Below are 19,910 nucleotides of genomic sequence, written 5' to 3' on the forward strand. Positions count from 1 at the left end.
AAATACATATTTCTAATAAATTTTATTGAAAGGATTGAGGAACAATGCTATGCCACTAGCAATGAATGCACCTCACAAATATTAATTCCTAAGTACTGTCTTAACTAAAAGGACCCAGAGCTTCTTGGGTTCCAGGCCTGAGACAGGTAAAATACAAGGCAAAACTATGATATTTTATTATACCAGAAAGCAAAGAAGTGCTCAAAGACAAGTCAAAAGTCAAACTCAATGAACCATTTTTGATACATTTTGAGCATCAAAGAATGTGATGAGGTAACTGAGTAAAATATATCCTTGAGACCACAATGATAATAAATAAATTACATACATAAATAAAAGAGAAGGGGGGGATTTCTCCTTTAGAGAAGAATGCCAACTATTACTTATAGAAGAAATGACAGAATTAGAAAAATCATCATTTTGCTATCTCTGTGTTATTACAAAATCGGGAAAAGTACATCCAAAGATGCTAAAATCATTGGGTAAAATGTTGTTTATGAATAGGCTAGTCAGTGTCAAAGAATCTTCTATAAGATTACCTACTAAGGGGCGTCTGGGTGGCTCAGTGGATTAAGCCACTGCCTTCGGCTCAGGTCGTGATCTCAGGGTCCTGAGATCGAGTCCCACGTCGGACTCTCTGCTCAGCAGGGAGCCTGCTTCCCTCTCTCTCTCTCTCTCTGCCTGCCTCTCTGCCTGCTTGTGATTTCTCTCTGTCAGGTACAGAAATAAAATCTTTAAAAAAAAAAAAAAAAAAAAAAAAGATTACCTACTAATTGCAATGGGGGGGGAATATAACTTTACATTGAAGAAATCTGGTAGTCACCACTTTTCCCTAGAGATCAAACAGAATTATCAAACAGCACTGTGAGGTGCTGACATGTGATGTTATAAAGAATATCACACCACCTATAGAATATGCGTACCGAAAATGGTTAATGTGAATTTTATTATGAGGACACAATCAAATTCGGAACCTAAGACCTATGAGGCTGGGACTCTTCAAAACAGTAAAAAAAAAAAAAAAAAACATGGAAAAAGGGGCACCTGAGTGGCTCAGTGGGCTAAGCCCCTGCCTTCAGCTCAGGTCGTGATCTCAGGGTCCTGGGATCGAGCCCCATATCAGGCTCTCTGCTCAGCAGGGAGCCTGCCTTCCCCCTCTCTCTCTGCCTGCCTCTCTGCCTGCTTGTGATCTCTGTCAAATAAATAAAATCTTTTTTAAAAAATGAAAAAAGCAAAAATGAAAACCAAAGACTAAAGGGACATAAAACTGCATGCAATGCATGTACTCTGATTGGATCACAGATCAAAACCAACAGTTAAAAAGACATTTTTGGACAATCTAAATATGCTCCACATATTAGACAATGTCATGGAACTGTTACATTTTCTTCGGTAAGATAAACGATATTGTGGCTTTGTAGGAGAATGTTTTGATAGGAGATGCATGTTTAAGTATTTAGGGTGAAGTATCATGAAGTCTAGTTACTTTGAAATTCTTCAGAAAAAGAATACATAGAGAGCACATGCATGAGAGCACACACGTGTAACCTGACAAGCTAAAGAGTAATGGGTGTTTGGGTTTAAGATTCTTTTGTTTTTTTAAATTTTTTTTCCTTTTTATTTATTTAATAGAGAAATCACAAGTAGGCAGAGAGGCAGGCAGAGAGAGAGAGACAGGGAAGCAGGCTCCCCGCCGAGCAGAGAGCCCGATGCGAGGCTCGATCCCAGGACCCTGAGACCATGACCCGAACCAAAGGCAGAGGCCTTAACCCACTGAGCCACCCAGGCGCCCCCTTTTTTTTTTTAATTTGAGAGAGAAAGCATGAGAAGGGAGAGGGTCAGAGGGAGAAGCAGACTCCCTACTGAGCTGGGAGCCCAATGCAGGACTCCATCTCAGGACTCCAGGATTATGACCTGAGCCAAAAGCAGCTGCTTAACCAACAGAGGTGCCCAAGAGTAATGGGTGTCATTTGTACTATTCTTTCAACTTCTCTGTAGATCTGAAAATCTTCAAATTAAGACTGAAAAAATTTTAAACAGGTATCTGTTGATGCACTGTATCATTAAGTGAAACAGTAGATACGGAACAATTCTATTTTTTAATCCTATTCATATATATGCACTGATGTGTGTTAGAGTAAGGTCAGTGGCTGTGACAACAGGACCCAAAGCATGGCAGCTCCTACAAGACGGAAGTTCTTGTGCCTGTGACAGTTCAGGCTAGATGAACCAGATCGGCAGGCAGGCAGCTTTCCTCCACCAGGACTTTCAAGACAGGCTGATAATGGTTCGATTGTCTTCAACACCCGACTTTCAAAGTTGTTACCTTGCAACGGGAAGTGCTGAGCCAGACACTGAAGCAGAATGCACAGATCACTCCCACTCCCACCGGCTGGTGAGACTTCCCTCCTGAGTTCACATCCAGTGGCAGGGGTTCAGTTCAAGGTGGGCGGCCATATCTAGCTTCAACTCATTACTTGAGAAGGTGTTTCTCGGTGGAAAGCTGGTTGCCTCCATCACAGTCATGAAAAGGGAGTCTTAAAGAATACAGACCAAGCTATTTGCAGTTTTTATTTCAAGGTTAATGCAGTTTTGAAGGTTTTAAATTTTCTTAGGCTTGTTTTTATTTTTCCATTATGAGCATGCATTTCTTTTGTAATGAAGAATTATACTTTATAAAAATAGGCCACTGAAACTACAAAAAGATTATTTCACTGGCAAATCTGGAAGGGATGCTTTATTTTCCCACTCTGAAAGACAGATGCTAGTCTTAACACCGTGCTAAGCATTTTTCTACTCAGACCTCCAGCCTCTATTATATTGACTCTCAATCCTTTGCTTGAGTTTCAGAGCCGCTTCCCCACCAACTGACCCTACCTTGCTATCCAGCTTTTGTTCTCCCGCTCCTCCCACACTCTCTGCTCTGGCCCCTTGCCCTGCTGTCTGAGAATCACGCCTGACTTCTTACTCCATCCATACCTTGGCTCCTGTGCTGCCTCTAATCGATTCAGTTACTAGTCATCCTTCAGGTTCCAGAAACCACCACCTGCCTCGTGAACCCTGCCTTGACTTCACATCGTTTTCTGTGAGTTCCTTTGGAATTCAGAATTGGTGCCACCCAACTGATCGCTTAATTAAATGTTTTGCATTTTGCTCGTATGGTATAATCTTCTCTCTCCCACTGCAAGCTTTTTGTCTTCAGATTCCTTCATGGTGCCTAGCATGGGGTTGAAGACATAGTAGTTGCAAATGATACTTCTCAGTTAATTCCCACATTTTAGATATATTCTTTTGAGTAGGAGGTAATCTTGTAGGTGATCTCCATTTGATGGCCAAATCTTTCACGTTCCTCAGATGCTCCTCTCAGCTAAAAGGGGAATGTGAATTCAAATAAAGAATGGAGGAGAAATACATTGTAGCCACACTGCCCGTGAGAAATCCCCACTGAGGGCAGTCTCAATGTGCTACTAGACACTACATTGGGGGCGCCTGGGTGGCTCAGTTCATTAAGCGTCTGCCTTCGGCTCAGGTCATCATCTCAGGGTCCTGGGATCGAGCCCCATGTTGGACTCCCTGCTCAGCAGGAATCTGCTTCTTCCTCTCCCTCTGTCTGCTGCTCCCCCTGCTTGTTTTCTCTATCAAATAAATCTTTTAATAAATAAACCTTTTAATAAATAAACACTACACTGTAACATTCAAATTTTAAAAATCCAACATTTCATTTTCCGGCCACATACCACTTCCTTACCCACTGCCCACCACAAAGAACTCTATCCCAGAGAATAGCATACATACTTGTCCCCAAAAGCATAAAAATGTGTCACCACCCAGGTATGTCTACAACACACAAGGGATCAATTTGCATTACAAGGAATACCTAGCAAGTGTCAGGAAATCTGTCATGTTTGCTATTTCAGTAGCTTGCAGCTCTGAGTTTCACCCAGAGGCCATTCTATAGTGAGATGGACAGTAAGCACAAAGCCAACTCAAGAGTCCCACATGCCCGTCCTTCAGCGAGCAGACCCAGTGGTCATCAGACATTAATCATCAAGGCCACTACTGCTTTCAGATCAGTGTCTCAGGCTGAGTCATTCTAACCTGCTAGCATGAGAATCACAGACAACAGCAGGTTGGCAGCGGGAGGGTGGGGGGGGTGTCTCTTTACCAAGGTCAATGGTATAGACCAGTGTGCACGATATTTATACATGTGACAGCCCATCTGACTCCAAAAAGCATCTTTTTTTTTTTTTTTTAAGATTTTATTTATTTATTTGACAGACAGAGATCACAAGCAGGCAGAGAGGCAGGCAGAGAGAGAAGAGGAAGCAGGCTCCCCGCTGAGCAGAGAGCCCGATGTGGGACTCGATCCCAGGACCCTGAGACCATGACCTGAGCCGAAGGCAGCGGCCCAACCCACCGAGCCACCCAGGCGCCCCACCAAAAAGCATCTTGTGGCAAAAATGGAGACCAAGGTTTATTGTTGATCCTGCTCTTACCCAGCCCCATCTGGCAGCCATATCTTCAGGAGGGAGAGACAAATGGGGTTAAGCAGCAATCTGATTCTGGCAAGTGGTACCTGAGTCCAAAAAACAAACAACCCTGCACAAAAAACGTCAAACCCAAAAAGGGTCACTGATCCTTGTTCTTTACTGTTGTTGAAGTTTACAATTCTAGTAAGCTCAAAACTGTCCTGAACATGGGCAGGGCTTTGCTGCTCTTAGAGTTTTTCTAGATAAGAGAAAGTTTAGCCTGCTTTGTGATACGGCCAGCATTCTGAGTAGAACATGCTAACTTTATGGTTCTTGAATACACAAAGGGGGCCTCCCTATCCAGAAGGCGGTTTATATGAGCTACCCTCAATTTTCTAAGGCTGTTTTTGTGTTTGAGGCACAATATGGGTGTGGAGTTTGGAGACTTTGAAAGTACACATTTGCACCCACAGGCCTTGGTCATCCTTCCCATGTTGATACTGTTTGAATGTCGAGGACCACCATCTTGATCACGGTCCTTCATACTCTCATGAAAACACAATCATTTTGAATGTCAAAAACACACGGTCTTTTCTCTGGCACTAGCTTGACATTACTCTTTTCCTCTTCCCTCTTATTCCCAGCAGGTTGTACCCTGGTCTACACCATGTCAGAAGATCTGCTCAGCCCAGCTTCCCATCACATGACATGTGGCAAAATGGGTTTAGTGTCTCCGTCAATCAGAATTCAGCAGCACACAGTGGGGGAGGGAAGGAGGTGGCATACCAGTAGAGACCAGTTTCCTGGGTCTTGGAAATGAGCCATCAGGCAAGAGCTGAAAGATAAGTTGGTCTTTTCTGTCTCTGACTACTTCAGTCTCCTTTGCTCTACTAATCATCTCTTTTCACTGTCACCTTGCCTTTCCAGACTCGACATTGTTAGGTCTCATATAAAAAATCTCGTCATTCTTACATCCCTGAGGAAATGCATTCCACTCTCAACCTTTGGGTCTCCATCTCCCAGGCCTAACTAGAATCATTATAGCATCACTAAGCCATTACTCCAGTGCCCAGTGCCACTGCATTCTCTGACAGAAGTTCCTTCTCTTCCTCATGTGATTCCTTCTCTGAGAGAGAAAGAGATTTTTCCTTTTCGGAAGAGAGAAAGAGAAAGAAAGAGATTCTGTCTTTTGAGAGAGCCTAGTCCAGGGCAAGGTAATATCTCTATTAGGCCAGAAGAGCAAGTTGGGATTTTTGGAAAACATTAAGTACAAATATAATAATGCTCTAGAAAATGTTAATTTTGACAATAATTTCTTTTAGGTCACATGGCTTCATTAGGACTTTCTCACCAAATTACAAGTAGAGAAAAAAATCCTCACATGTATCACATAGCTTGATTTTTTAAAGCTTTTTCTAGTTCATTTTTTAAAAAACATTTTAGACTGGGATTTTGAAAGACAGAGCTGCTTTTCTTCCCTCAAAGGAATAGCAGTGTGCTGTTGCCTCCACCTCCATGTGACATTTCAACTTAGGAACATATGGGGAAAGGAATGAAAATTGTAATTACTATTCAAAATTACAAGAGGAAAAGACTGTTTTAAAATCAACTTTAAATCAAAATAATTTAATTATTAGTTTGATAATCTCTAAACATTGTAAATGTTTTCCATTTACTGTGTGAAAAAGAAATCGTACCGTGTTTTCTTAAGACTAGGTACATTTCTACTGACTACTGATGTTCATAAATTATATAGCTTTTGAAAGAAACCAAGAGTCCAATGAAGGAACTGATCCACGTTCTCTGCTCCCATTTCTTGGGATTAGGTGACAATCCAATAGAATGTTTCATTGGGGATTTGGTTTTGCTCTCAACAATATGTAGTTAATATTCAGTAGTTAGCTAGTTTAATGGCTGAACATGAATGAACAACTAATTGCAAAAGCCAACACTTGCATGGCACTTACTGGATGCTTGGCACTGTTCTAAGTGCTATCAACACTTCTTAACTCATTCAATCCTCAAAGAACCACCAAAAGGTAGACCACTATTGTTCATGGATGAAAAAAATCTGAGAAGCAGAGAGATGAACTAAAACTAACCCTATATCACAAAATAACTCCATGAAAGGGCCAGGATTCACTCCCAGGAAGTCCTGAATACTATGCTTTAGTGCCAGAATTGAGTTACTATGACTTGTCCCATCAAGGATCCTCTTCCCTGGATAATATGATGAGTTTCCATAGAAGAGGATAGAGGAAAATGGCAGATCATAAGAGGACGTGAATAAAGGCACAGAAAGTTGAAATGATTTACTTACGATGACTCAGAGAAGCAAGCACATTCAGAAGTATTATAGTTCCTGCCATTGTGACTTTAGTTTCCTGCTGACAAAACACCCTCTTTCAGCTGCCATTTCTGGACTTTTTGGAATGATTACCAACCAGAAGTAAGTAAGTTTTATGGAACCAGGAACCAGAAAAGGATGTATTCAGAACGCAAGCACACAATTCCATTGTAATAGGCACTATCTAGGGGGCCAAACTTTCTTTCACCTTTGGTGCTATTAAAGGCTTGAGGTATGAGTGGATGAAGGAAAAATAAATATGGCTTAACACCCACCCAATAAAAAGTCTTGTCACCAACCCACTCCTCCCAGTTCACCACTGCCTAGGGCAAGCAAAGAAACCTGCCCTGGCTGAGGGTGATGAACCCACTAGTAATGGTGGACACCATTACTGTTCCTGATACTATCAACTGAGGGTATTGGTAGTCTGAGCCCAGAGCATCTTTTCTGTCTTTGCATTGGTTAGAAATAAAGGGTTGAGGGGGCCAGTCGGTGAAGCATCTGCCATTGGCTCAGGCCCTCATCTCAAGGTCCAGGGGCTGAGCCCCGCAAGGGGGGGGCCCCCCCTCCCTGCTCAGCAGGGAGTCTGCTTCTCCCTCTCTCCCTGCCAGTCTCCCCAGTTTGTGTGCTCGTGTGCTCTTTCTCCCTCTCTGAAATAAATAAGTAAAATCTTTTAAAAGAGAAGGGAGGGAGGGCTGAAGAACAGACCCTTGCATGAGCCGGATTATCCACACCCTAATGGCAGGTGTTTGTTTTGGGCAGTTTGTGGAAGAAATTCCATCACGAGTTCACTGTCGTAGGCATCATAATTAAAACCTACCCACATTTCGTACTCTGAAAACAGCCTGTCTCAAGCTCAGGTACAAAATAATGCTTCATCTTTGACATGTCACAATCATTTTCAAGGATTTCTATTAAATTCTCAAATCAAAAAGGAAAATGGAGAACCGATTCATTAAGTCCTTTCTTTTCCCTGTCCCTTATCTGATTTGTTTTCTGAAGCAACAGAGAGAAACAATAATTACTTGTTTGAAGGCTGTATCCAGACTCTAAATTACAAAACAGGACTTATAATCTTAGAGGATAATGATCTGTCCACCTGTAGATTTATACAGAGTTCTTTGGAAAAGACTGACAAGTAGGGGACTTTTCTTAGAGTTCAGTTTGTCTTACGTTGAGCCCAATGATTCAAAGCTACTCAGAGTATTTTCCTGAGTCAGGAGCCTTGAAATGAAAATGCCACTACTGTCAGCGAGAACGGGGAGGGAGATCAATACACACTCGCCACAGCTGGGGAGTGGAGAAGGGGCGTTAATACAGCACTCTTGCCTACAGAGGACCTTCCAATACTGGACTAATGTGCCTGTGGGAGAACTAAGCGGGGGGGCGAGGGGGGGGAACCTTGGGGTTTTGTATGTTGCAGTGTTTTACAAATCATACCACCAGGACCTATAACCACAAGGCGGGGGGGGGGGGCGGGGAGGGCCGGGGGGTGGGGGGGGGGGGGGGGCGGGGGTGGGGTGGGGGGGGGGGGGGGGTGGGGGGGGGGGGGTGCGCCTCGGTGGTTCAGTTGGTTGAGTGTCTGGCTCTTGGTTTGGGCTCAGGTCCGGATCTCATGGACCTGGCAGCAAACCCTGCCTGGGGCTATTGTCTCCTTCCTCCTCTACCCCTCCCTCCCAAAATAAATAAATCTTTTAAAAAAATCATAATGTAGGACTTAACCCCCCTCTCATGACCAGGCTTCCCATAGCCATTTTCACTGCTTTTATTATTTCTTTGGTGGGTGTAGTTGTGGCAAAGGATAAAACGATGAACGTCTGGATCATTTTTGTTGTGTTGGGAAGGCTGTGCCAAGCTGCTCTGACACTGCCGGAATCATGATTTGGCTGGGCATAAATTTATATTGACTTCTTTATAGAGAACTGACAAGTAAGGGACTTTCAAGATTAGTCTTAGACTGCACACAGTAATTCAGAATATTAAACCTAGGTCCCATCTTTTCAGTCCCAACACACAATGTAAATTTCCTTTTCATCATTAAGTATATGATTACCGGAAGGAACATTTTTCCTTACCCACCCCCAAAGTGGTTCAAATAACAAAAGCAAGAAGTTTAAGGGCATTGATTGCTTCTCCTGCTTTCATATGTAGCCTTTAACATGAGCTGGTTGGGTTTCCACAAGGGTCAGAAATGCATTCTTTTCATAATGTTCTAAAAGATGAACTCACAGAAGTGCCTTCTTTTTATAGTGTTCTGCAAAATAGACTCATTAACTTTGCTATTATTTCTAATTGATACTTCTAAATGGATACAGTCCATCAAAATCTCCCTGGTAAAAGGGCATATTAAGCGTGGCAGGATGCTCCAGTGTTCGTGCTGAAGGAGTCCATGCATTCAGCTCGTCTCTCCTCTGCATAGCAAAGATGACCTACTCGGCACTGATACTCAGACACCTTTCCTTTTTGGTAGAGTTCTGGTGAGGAGGATCCTCTGGCTGAACCAAGACCATCCACCAAGAGTTCTGCGGTTAAGTGTGATTCCAAACTTCCAGCAATTGACCAAACATCAGTCAAACAGAAACATAAAAGTACTATGACTCCAAGGAAAGTGGAGAAAGCAAGCCCCAGCAAACCCTCTTCAGGTGAGTGGCTGAGTTACTCAAACTCACAAAATCTAAAATCCCAGTATTATAGGTAATGACAACAATCAGATTGGTGCTGTTGGCTCCACTTAGTGTTCTCCCAGTGGGGACTTCAGGCTTTGGAGGATCCAGTGATCTTGTGCAAACGGTAAAATTCATTTCAGGATAGAATAGCAGGTCAAGGAGGTGTGAATTACGTAGAGTAACTGTTCTCACTGCCCATATTTTCTGACCAATCATTGGCTTTGTGTGGCACTTGCCTGGAACGGGCACTTTTTCATCTTCTTCACCCTTGAGGAGGGAGGGGGTGAATAAAAGGCATTTGGCCCCAGGTATCAAATTTTATGACTCAAGCAAGAGCATGAAGAGAAGCTTTCAAAAGCATCTGAATGCCATAATTTATAGCCAAGAAAGAGAGTAATAAAGTCCTCCAGTTCTGGGGTTGTCCTCTCTGGGAGAAAAGGGGCTTGATAAATCCTCCCTTTTGTGTGATTTGGTAAATAACTCACTCTTTAGCTGCCTTTGAAGCGGAGACCAGTCCTCTGCTTGAGGCAGGAGTGATTTAATAGTATCCAAAAAGAGGATAAATTCAAGTAAAAGCGTAGAGTCCCTCGGGCTCATCCCCATCAAAGCCAACATATGGAGGACAAACTTGATTCCTCTGGGAACAGACTTCGAAGTTGGGGTAACTAAGCAGAAAGGTTTGCCTTCTGCTTACAGTAGAGTGGAAACGATCCAAATTAACTGCTGAGGAATTTGTAAATAGCATACAATTCATTTAAATACAAATCACAACTACTTTCTAATCCTAAATAGCTCTTGTCATGCAACCACCCGTCCAGTTAAGTCTTAATGCATTTTTAGAAAATGGCAGCTTTCCCTCAGATTAACCACCCACATTTTGTTGCTTTAATGAAGTTAAAAAAAAACCCAAAACCAAATTGACTTCTGAAATGATGTCCTTTCAAGCAAAGCCTGAATTCTTTTTCCTTATTTAATCAGGGGAAAGTATCATCAATACTTAACAACTTCTCATTTTGAAAATTTTTAGTAGAAAGAAAGGTTTTAATTCAGCTGTTTAAGAATGGAATAGAGCAGATAAGATCATTCCCCAAATATTTCAAAATACACATTGTAATTTATTGAACTGGGGGTGTTTTTAATAGAAAAAAAATTGAATTTAAGTTCGAATAATGCCATTTCATTCATTCAATGTAATTTCTAGCCTTCTTACCAAAACAGGGTAGCTATTCGCAGGGGCTGCTTTCTCATCTGTGGAGAAAAATCATTAAGATATACAGTTGAGGTCCACAAGATGATTTTGGTCTGTGTGATTAATACAGATGCTTCTCTGACTAAGCAAACTCCATATGGAACTTACAACACTGACAAAAGGAAGAATTAATTCACTTTATATTCTATATATCACGTTTGAAGAATTACTAGCCTGGAAAACACCAAGGTTTAGGCAGGAAAGCCAAGTTGGCAGAAAGATATCTATTTCATCAAATGAGGGATGTTACTTGTAGGAAAAGCTTTTGAAAAAGCAGCGCCTTTATTATCCTCTTAGGACCCTAGACCATGTCCAAGACCCACGCAGGCAGAAGCCGGACTGGGCCCCGGCTGTCCAGTAAGGCTACCAGTCCTGGTTACTGATGCCAGTTGCCACAGAAGCCGAAGCAGTCGCGCAGCAAACTAACAGCATTCACGAAGCTGGCCAAAAGCAAAGCGTTGGTGTGTTCAGATCCACTCATTTTACATGTGTAGATGCACCCTCAGAGTTCCTTAATTAGCACAGCGAAATGAGAGCCCAGAGACATGGTGAGAATTTAAGCAGAATCTTTTCAGGAAAAGTCTAGTTGAGTGGCGCTAGCAACTCAGGGCGGGGGTTTGGGGGGGGAATCAAATGAATACCCTGCTGTTGGAGAAAAAAAGATGATTTGGGGCCTGAATTATCTGGACACATTGATTCAGTTCACTGGGTGAATTCACAGGTCAGGTTCCTGCTTTCCTTCACCTCTGTAGAGAAATATTTTCCTAAAGCTTTCTGGGGGTGATCCAATGTCAGCAGTCAATCACCAAACCTTCTTCCCGTTTCAGAACTGGGGTTCTGTGCAGAACTGAAGCATCAAACCCAAAGAAATTCCTTCGCAACATCTATGTCATAGGCTAACCTTCCCCCACTGAGCTATGCTATTGTATCCTGAATACAATAATATAGCTGGGAAATGTGGCCTGCCTTACATGCAAATCTATGTAATGGTAACTCATGACATAAAGGAGATTTTTCTTATGTCCATGTGAACTACCATCTAGAACCCCTAAGAAGGCTACTTAAAATATAGGAACCAATGGTGCCCTCTACAAATATATTTATAACTGAGAAGGTGTCAGATTTTCACTGGTCTTCACACTCTATTAGAAAGAATTCACGCATTTTAAATTAAGTTTGTGTCTTCCACAGAACTGTTGCTAAGTGAGTTGGCCTGTGATTCTCCGTACTATCTCCCTCCATGTAGTGTTTGGCAAGTGCTTTAGAGTCAAAATGCATCTGGGCTCCTTTCTTATTTGTTGTGTGGCCTTTGGGCAAGTGACTTCTCTGTGCCTCAGCTTCCTCATCTGTAAAGTAGGGGGTGAAAACAGGTCCTACCTGCTGGGACTGCTGTAAAGATTCAATGATAAAACATATGCTCAACCATTATAATGGTTCCGGATACCATAAGCACTTGGTAAATCATAGCATTATGATCTCTAGAATGTGAGAGTTGTATTCACTAGAGAATGAACTAGAAAACCTGGCTTTCTTTGTCTTAATGTTGTCCCCCGCCTTCCCTCAATCTTATTTCCCTTTACCAAAAATCAGAGTTGTATTCTTTAAATCCTGATATAAATGTAGGTACAGACACTTTGGCTACACCCTGAATTTACAAAGCAAAACACAAAAGGGGAAAAAATGAATAATCAGAAAGCATTCACCAAGCCAGAGATTTGCTTTATCTCCAAAAAGACATGGAAAATTCAGGCAGTGAGTCAAGACCCAGCTGTGTCTGATGCGCAGTGGATTCAGAAACCCTATTTCATGAGCAAGGTGAACACTGATACAAGGTGGAAGAGAAGCCTAGCAGTGTTACGTATTTCTACTTCAGAATTCTGTTTGGGTCTGTGAGAAGCAGAGCAGTCTGCAGGCCCAGCGAATGCTGGGGGACAGAAAAGTGCAGGGAGCTACGGTGGCCTCCAACTCCTGGACTCCTGCCTGCATCCTAGACCCCACCCAACCCTAGCCTGAGTTGTAAAGGAGCCACCTCTCCTTTCCAGGATGCATAGAGGCATCCAAAGGCCATTGTGCTGTGGGGTTCTGGCGCCTGGAGTCCTGCAGACCTCTCTGCCTCAATTCCAGACACACGGGAAATGAGTGTGCCCTCTCCTGTCACCTAGAGCTTGGGCACCGTCTCCTAGTTATGTGCCAGGAAAACGGATCTGGATGGAGTCCTGGAGCCTGCTTCCAAAACCTTGCCCTTTAAAACAAAGCCAAGAGTTCTGAAATTATCCTCACTTATTACTGAGTCCAATGTTAGTCATTACCAGATTCACAATTTGTAGGAGTAGCAAAACCTATTCAGCTTAATAATGGCTTATCATGAAGATGTGTTCTTGTAAAGCTGAGAAAGAGCAGTGAATTTAGATTTAAAAAGATAAATATCTAACATAACTTTTGTCTCTTTTGAGTTGTGAAATATTTATTTGTGGGGCAGCCTGGAAGAGAAATTTGAGGCAAATCCCAAATCTTCATAACTTACCTTGCAAATAAATCCTGATGAAGATTTTCTCAAAAGGCCAAGATTAATGAATTTCCAGGCAGGTCCACTGGTGCCCCCAAATTTTCCAGGCCATCTGCCCAAGTTAGAAAAAAAGCAAATAAGTGAGTGCTCCCACTTTTATAGAGAGAATCAATTCCCAGTCATTTATGGTAATGCTTCTGAGACAGTGGGGCTCAGGGACGTCACAGAGTCCAGAATTTGAAGTGCTGGCTCAGAATCCTCCTGGCCTACCACTTTATAGCCCTCTGAATGTGAGCTGGCAACTTCTTTGAACTCAGTTTCCTCATCAGTAAAATCAAGTTTATTACCTACCTCACCAGGTAGACAGGAAGATTAAAATCTTGGGGAGAGCCTAAGCCTTAGGTAAAGGTCAGTCCCCAGTCCTCCCTCTGCTTATCAAGCCTACTCCCACCACCACCTGCTGCTCCAGGGTTGGCATCTTCTTATGAGCCGCACAACCAAAGTCATTTTAGTATGAAATGTAAGAGAGGTTACAACTTCACTATAAAAAATTTTAGGCTGGTTGGTTCAATCAGAAGAGCATGCAACTCTTGATCTTGGGGTCATGAGTTCAAGCTCCACACTGGATGTAGAGATCACATAAGTAAGTAAATAAATAATCTTAAAAAAAAAAAAAAAAACTATTTGATTATCAGTGAGGTCATGTACTTCTCCAGTACCTCTGGGATGTTACAAATCCATCCAATCAGCCCTGCTGTCCCAAGGAGAAAGATACCAGGATGCTTTAATTTCCTCATCCATCACCCATTCATCCTGCACTTTAACATTCTGCTCACTGCATGCTTACCTGTCAGGTGCTGCATGGGTGCCGGGGCCACAGAAAAAAATAAAACAAACAGAACCGGTCCTCCAGGGACTCACAGCTTAGTGGGAGGGCAGGACACCAACATGTCCCTACAAAGGTAAGTTCCACGAGCTTGTGGTCAGGGACAAGTGGGGTGTAATTCCTAAAGGACAGGAGATGTAGCCAGCGGGGAAGGCAAGAATGATGTGCCCCAGAGGAGGTATGGAGTATGCAAAGGCATAGAAGAGAGAGACAAAAAAGAGGGGGAAAGACAGACACATGTCGAAGAATGGCAAGTAGTCTAGGGCCTTGGGCCTTGAAGCATCCCCAGACTATAGCAGAGGCATCACCAGAGAGCTTGTTAGGAATGCAGAACCTCAGGTCCCAGCCCAGATTTACTGAACCTGAACTTCCCTTTAATAAGATCTCTGCAATGTCTGTAGGCACATTTGAGTTTGAGAAATTCTGCTTTAGGAAGTGTAGACTATAAAGCAGACACCCTGTAGGTAGGCAAAGACCAGGTCCCCAAGGGCCTTGAATGTCCCAGAATCAGCCAGAGAGGGGATCTAAGTGGGAAGTGATGCAATTCAACTGGCATTTTTAAAAGCAGACCAACATGGAAAGGGGACTGCTGGAGGGTGAGGGCAGTCTGACAGAGGCTGAGGCACCAGACAAACTGTAGGTACAGTACACCCAGAGAGAAACAAGGGCTGAGCCTAGATTAAAAGCAGAGGGATTTGGGTCAGGGGGTGGGGGGGGGGGTGGGGAGAGAAGGACTGGGCTTGAGAATGTTCAAGGAAGTACACCTGGCAGAACTTGGTGACCCTTGGGTGTGAGGATAAGAAAAAAGGAAGAACAAAAGAGAAGCTGGAGTTCTGGCCTAGGAAACTAGGCCAGTGAAGGACGCCTTTGCCGAGGCTAAGAAAGCAAAAAGAGAGTGGACCACCTTCCGTGAGTGTTGAGTTTGAGGGGCAGGCAGGCTGGCCAGAAAGAAACGCCAGGAAGCACCTGATGATCCAGGTCTGTGGCTCAGCGGAGAGCTCCCGGCCGCCAGCAGGAATTCAAGGGCCTGGAGTGCAAGGGGGCCGAAGAGTGTCTTTCCTGAGAGAGTGTATGGAGCAAGCAGAGATAATGTGGAGAAAGGACAGAAGGACAAGACAATCACAGAGAAACGATGTGGAAAGTAGGAGCCACTCCAGGAGCCTAGGGAGGCATTTGGAAATGAAGGAACAGATAATCGCATCAGATTCTACACAGGATACAAGTAAATAAGGACCGCCTCCTGCATTATACTGGAGGTAATGATTTTCAACTGGATGGTTCGTGGAATGATGGCATTTTAGAATTGGAACTGATTTCAGCTGCACTCTTTCCCAAATTTCCCTGATAAGAATCAGCAGGGAAATACATGATTGAAACGCACATTCCGGGTTCCTATTCCTGACCCAGAGCATCAGAATCTCAGAATCTCCAATAAAGTCGCCTGCAAAACCACGTCTTTAACAAGCACTACAGGTGACTGTCATCACAGAGGTTTGGATACCCATCTCAGAGCCTTGCTTCTAGAACTTTAAAGTTGATGAAAGATATCTGGGGACCCTGAGAAGCTTCAGGTTCTGATTAGGTAGGTTTGGGTGGGCCGAGATTCTGCATGTCTAAGGAGCTGAGCTGGCAGGGGACATCCATGCTGGTGGTCGAAGGACCACCCTTAGAGGAACAAGGCTAGAGAAAACACCTGTCTCATTTTGCAGATGAGGAAACAGGTTTCGAGAAGGTAAGCAGTTGATCCAAGGTGACCCAGCTGGTTCATTGCAGAGCTGAGAAATCTGTCACGCACGAGGGGGTCCCTCTGGATCGTGACTCCATCAGGTGCCCACACTCAGCCTCCAGCAAGGCTGGCAGATTAAGTGTGAGGTTAGCGAGCAAATCATTAACTTCACTTGGACGCCTCCCTCGCCCAACTGCTTCTCTCCTCCTTGGTCCCTCTCCCTTTCCACGATCCCACCAGGATCTCTCTGCTTCTTTCTCTTTTCCCAGGCCTCCTCTCTGCAGCAGAAAGGCCAGATTAGGGCATGACCGCCACCTCCTCCTGTGGACAGCTGGAGGACTGGTGGGGGGAGAGCCTTATCTAGGTGAGACCCTGCCAGCCACCGTATGTTGCTGCCAGCACAGCTAATTAGACTGGCTGTGGGAGAGGAGAAGGGACCCAGCGCTTCCACGCAGGAACATGGTGGGGAAAGAACTTCCTTGCGTCTGGCAGGGATGCCAGAGACTATTGGCTGGAACAGGGTGTGATGATGAGGCCATGTCCCTCAGTTAACTCTTCAGTGACTCTGAGATCCAAGCCTGCTGCCGCTAGGACACCTGGACACGCCCGCCCGAAGAACACTTTTTGAGTTCTGATTCATTCACAGGCTTTTTTTTTTTTTTTTTTTTTTATGTCCTTACCCACCGTGAGTGCTGCTTCCTGACTGCTCTTTTTCTTTTGTGCAGGTGACAGCAGCGAGCACCCCCTGTTCTGTGTTGAATATTCCCCTTACTGCTCCGTCTTTGCTTTCTCCCCCGTTCGGCCGCTCAATTCCAATTACTGCTGCCTCCTCCTGCCACTCGTGCCACCTGCCACCCCAGCGGCCCAGGCCCCCTCCCCCCATCTGCCTCCGGGGCCCATTCCCTCTTTCATGAGCCCCCCCTCCTTGTCCCCGGGGCCCGTGCCCGAGTCCCCCGCCACCCTGTGCTACTTCCCCGTCTCCAGCCCCACCCCGGTGGAGATCCCTGTGCTGTGCCTGCCCGGCCCCAGGAGGCCCAGTAAAATTTACCTGGTGTGGTAAGTCGCCCTAGGCCAGGCACACAGCACAGCAGCGGCAGGGAGAGGGAGACGCGAAGCTTCCAGAAGCCAGGTGGACGGGAGGAGGGCAGGGGGACCGGAGGGCGAGATCACACGACCAACCCAGGGCGGTGAGGTGTGCAGGGGAGCAGGAAGACCAGACACCCGATGCCCCTTCTCCCGACCTCCTCCCTCACAGCGCCCCCGGAGTGAGCGACCAATAAAATCCCGTCATCTCGCGAGACTCCTTGGATTTCTTCACTCCCGCGTGGGGCCCTTCCGTGTTCCCCGGAAGCCAGGGGCCACGTGACCAGGCGCAAGGCGACGACGCGCAGGTCCCTGCGGTGGGGCGCGGTGGGCAGGGGGCAGGTGCTTCCCGGGGCTCAGGCTGTAACTGGAAACCCCTTGAGAACCGCGCTGAGAGGGGACAAATTAAAGGGCTCAGTCACTGTTTACATTCCCTTTCCTGCCTACTTATTAGGCCCCACATCTCCCCAAATCAAAAATCCCACCTCCTGGGCTCCAAAATAAAACATATTTATGGCCCATAATTAAGCTTTAATTAAGATCTCCTCTGGGTATGTGAGACGACGCACGTTTCCAGCACACCCAAAGCGGCGAATAGGCGTGGCCTGTTATTTGTGACTGTTCGGAAAGCTGCCTGTTACACCAAGGCAGCACCACGAACGCTTCCCACGGTCTAAAGGAAGCAATACTGTTTCTAAAGAAGACAGCTCTTAGAATCTTGGCACCTCCTAGTCCACGGTGGGGAGGAGGAGAATGTCAAGGTTTAGGAATTGTAAATTTCTCTCTTTCTTTTCGACGTTGTCTCTCAAGAACCGTGTCTGTGTATGGCAAGTAACGTCAAGACCTGACGGATGATCAGGCACCTGGAAGGAAGCTGGACCGTTATGTGGGCTTGGTTCTCAGTCAGCAGGGCCTTGTATAAATATGAGATGACTACCTTTCCCCCCCTTTTTCCTGGTCAAATTAAGAACTACTCCATCAACAATGACCGTGTCCCAGCATCATCAAGAGAACTAGGGCAGACACGTTTGATTAAATAGCTATTGGGTTTCTTTTCTACCGGAGCCATCACCTTGCTCAGATAACTACAAGAGGGTATGGTGTAAAGCAAACCAAAGTCTCCCCCAAATTCACTGGCAGACTTCAGGGTGTTGAGTCACGGTAATGAGACTCCTGAACACAATTCTCTCCCTCCTCTGGAAAGCAAGGGGTCTGTCTGTCCTCCTCCCTGAAGAGTGTAAAAGTGTAAATATAACTTGCGTCTTTCTGCTGGTTAATGTATGTCCCATGCCACAGGGAGGACCATCCTAGAAAAGCCCCAGAGGTCTGAAGTTTGGTTCGATTTGGTCACCGGTAAGGGGATTAGGAACCGCAATCAGGGCCCATACAAGCTATGCAGCTTAGGTTGCCTCATTTGTGACTGCAATTTCAGGTGGTGAAAAAAGAATATTTTGTTAAGAATTTGCTTTTCATAGACTCTAAAGGCATCACAAGGAAGAAGTCAACGGTACAGCTAAATTGGATTACAATCTTTAAGGTCATGACCAAAATGTCTTACTCATCTTTGTGAATTATTACATAGCAAAGGCACATGGGTATTTGTTGAACAGATTATAATAGAAAGGGAGTTGCTGTTTGCCTTTTGGATTTTATAGAAGATTGAGGGAGGGAGTAGCAAGAAGTGCACAGCAGTGAAAGCTGCTGAATAGATGGTTCTCAACCGATGAAACCTACATAACAAGTTTCTGGTCCAGTCCAGTTCTCTCATGGGAGTGACTTCAGATTCCCAATTAGTCATAGTAATAGTAGTAGTAATAGTAAACTGCTTATGGCAGAAGCTACAGCTACCATTTAGAGCAACTAATAAACACCAGACGCTGAGTGAGGCCATTTATGTACATTACTGCTAAACTTGGCAATAATTCAGCAAGGTAGGAATATTCCCATTTCACAGTTGTAAATACTGAGGTTCAAATTGCCCAGAGTCAGAGGCTCCTGCCCACACTACCAGCTTCACCGCCAGACCTAGTAAAGCAATTTCCAGGTTTTCAGCTTTAAGACTATCGTTTGCTGAAAACTCAGAGACAAGGTGGTAATTTTTGAAAATCATTTAAAAAATCTGGTGCTTTGAAGAAAGATTTTTTTTTTTGTAAACAAGAAGACAAAATAACCTATTATCTAGTCATCTTGGATGTTTAGCACGAGAAAAAGTTTGTTCTACTTTTGGAATCCCCTATAGTAGCTGGGTAGCTGAACGCATCTTCGGGAGCCCTACAAACTCCACTAAGCAATGACTGTTTGTCCTACAAGAGACAAGGCAACACAGGCTGGCTGAGACAGGGTCCTCATGCTTAAGGAGCTTACCAACCAGTAGGAGAAAGAAGATGCCTACCTCAGGCAATGTTAGAATATGTAAATGCTAAAGGTCCTAGAAATCCTGAAAGTTCTGGTCAAAGCAGAGTCAGAGCAGAGTCAAGGGGGAAAAAAACTGGAAACAGACCTAGGAAGAACTGCTGGTTAGTTCAGGTTAGGGAAGAAAGGTCCTTGGGGAGGAGGATCACACCCCTGTGATCTGTGGGCGTGTGTGAGGGCGTGGAGAGGGCTGGGGGCATGAGGCTGTGGGCAGTGCAAGCTTCTGCTGCACGGGATGTGAAGGAAATGTGAATATTCTGATGGGATCCCTGCTGGAAATCAAAGCACAATCCTTATGCCTTGGGACCTTTGGGCTGGAGCCCTAAGCCTGCTCCTTCCCTGGTCCCCTGTCTGCTCAGTCAGAATCCTGTCACCTCCTGCCCTGTCATCAGATAAAGGTGGGAGGCAGTTGTCAATGGCTGGGAACTGGGAGGGATGAGGTCCTAGGAGACAAGGGAGAAACCCTTGGTACTGAGGAAGTGTCTCCCTCTCCTCCTCCATGCAGGGTTCTGTACTGTTAAAGCCCCTCCCACCCTCCTCAAGGTTGGGGAAACTGTGTCTCATCA

General features: G+C 44.8%; 1 protein-coding gene and 1 long non-coding RNA gene across 3 annotated transcripts in view; one reads left to right on the forward strand and one right to left on the reverse strand.

The window, feature by feature from the left end:
• Window positions 1-16,915, forward strand: part of MARCHF10 (membrane associated ring-CH-type finger 10) — a 48,510-nt gene extending 31,595 nt beyond the window's left edge. Inside the window, exons 4-5 of the mRNA XM_059378489.1 lie at window positions 9,287-9,458; window positions 16,575-16,915. Of these exons, the coding sequence (XP_059234472.1) occupies window positions 9,287-9,458; window positions 16,575-16,909 (507 nt within the window). The 3' untranslated portion in view covers window positions 16,910-16,915. The remainder of the gene's footprint in view (window positions 1-9,286; window positions 9,459-16,574) is intronic.
• Window positions 661-16,981, reverse strand: LOC132003166 (uncharacterized). Of its 2 annotated transcripts, none has more exons than XR_009400154.1 (3): window positions 16,898-16,981; window positions 13,256-13,349; window positions 661-732 (listed from the first exon to the last, which is right to left on the reverse strand). It is a non-coding gene; the product is annotated as an uncharacterized LOC132003166 (long non-coding RNA). The 2 variants fall into 2 exon arrangements; XR_009400153.1 differs by lacking the exon at window positions 661-732 and adding an exon at window positions 10,683-10,730.
• Window positions 16,982-19,910: the final 2,929 nt, after the last annotated feature.

Source organism: Mustela nigripes, chromosome 16 (assembly GCF_022355385.1).
Source record: "Mustela nigripes isolate SB6536 chromosome 16, MUSNIG.SB6536, whole genome shotgun sequence".
Classification (NCBI taxonomy): Eukaryota; Metazoa; Chordata; class Mammalia; order Carnivora; family Mustelidae; genus Mustela; species Mustela nigripes.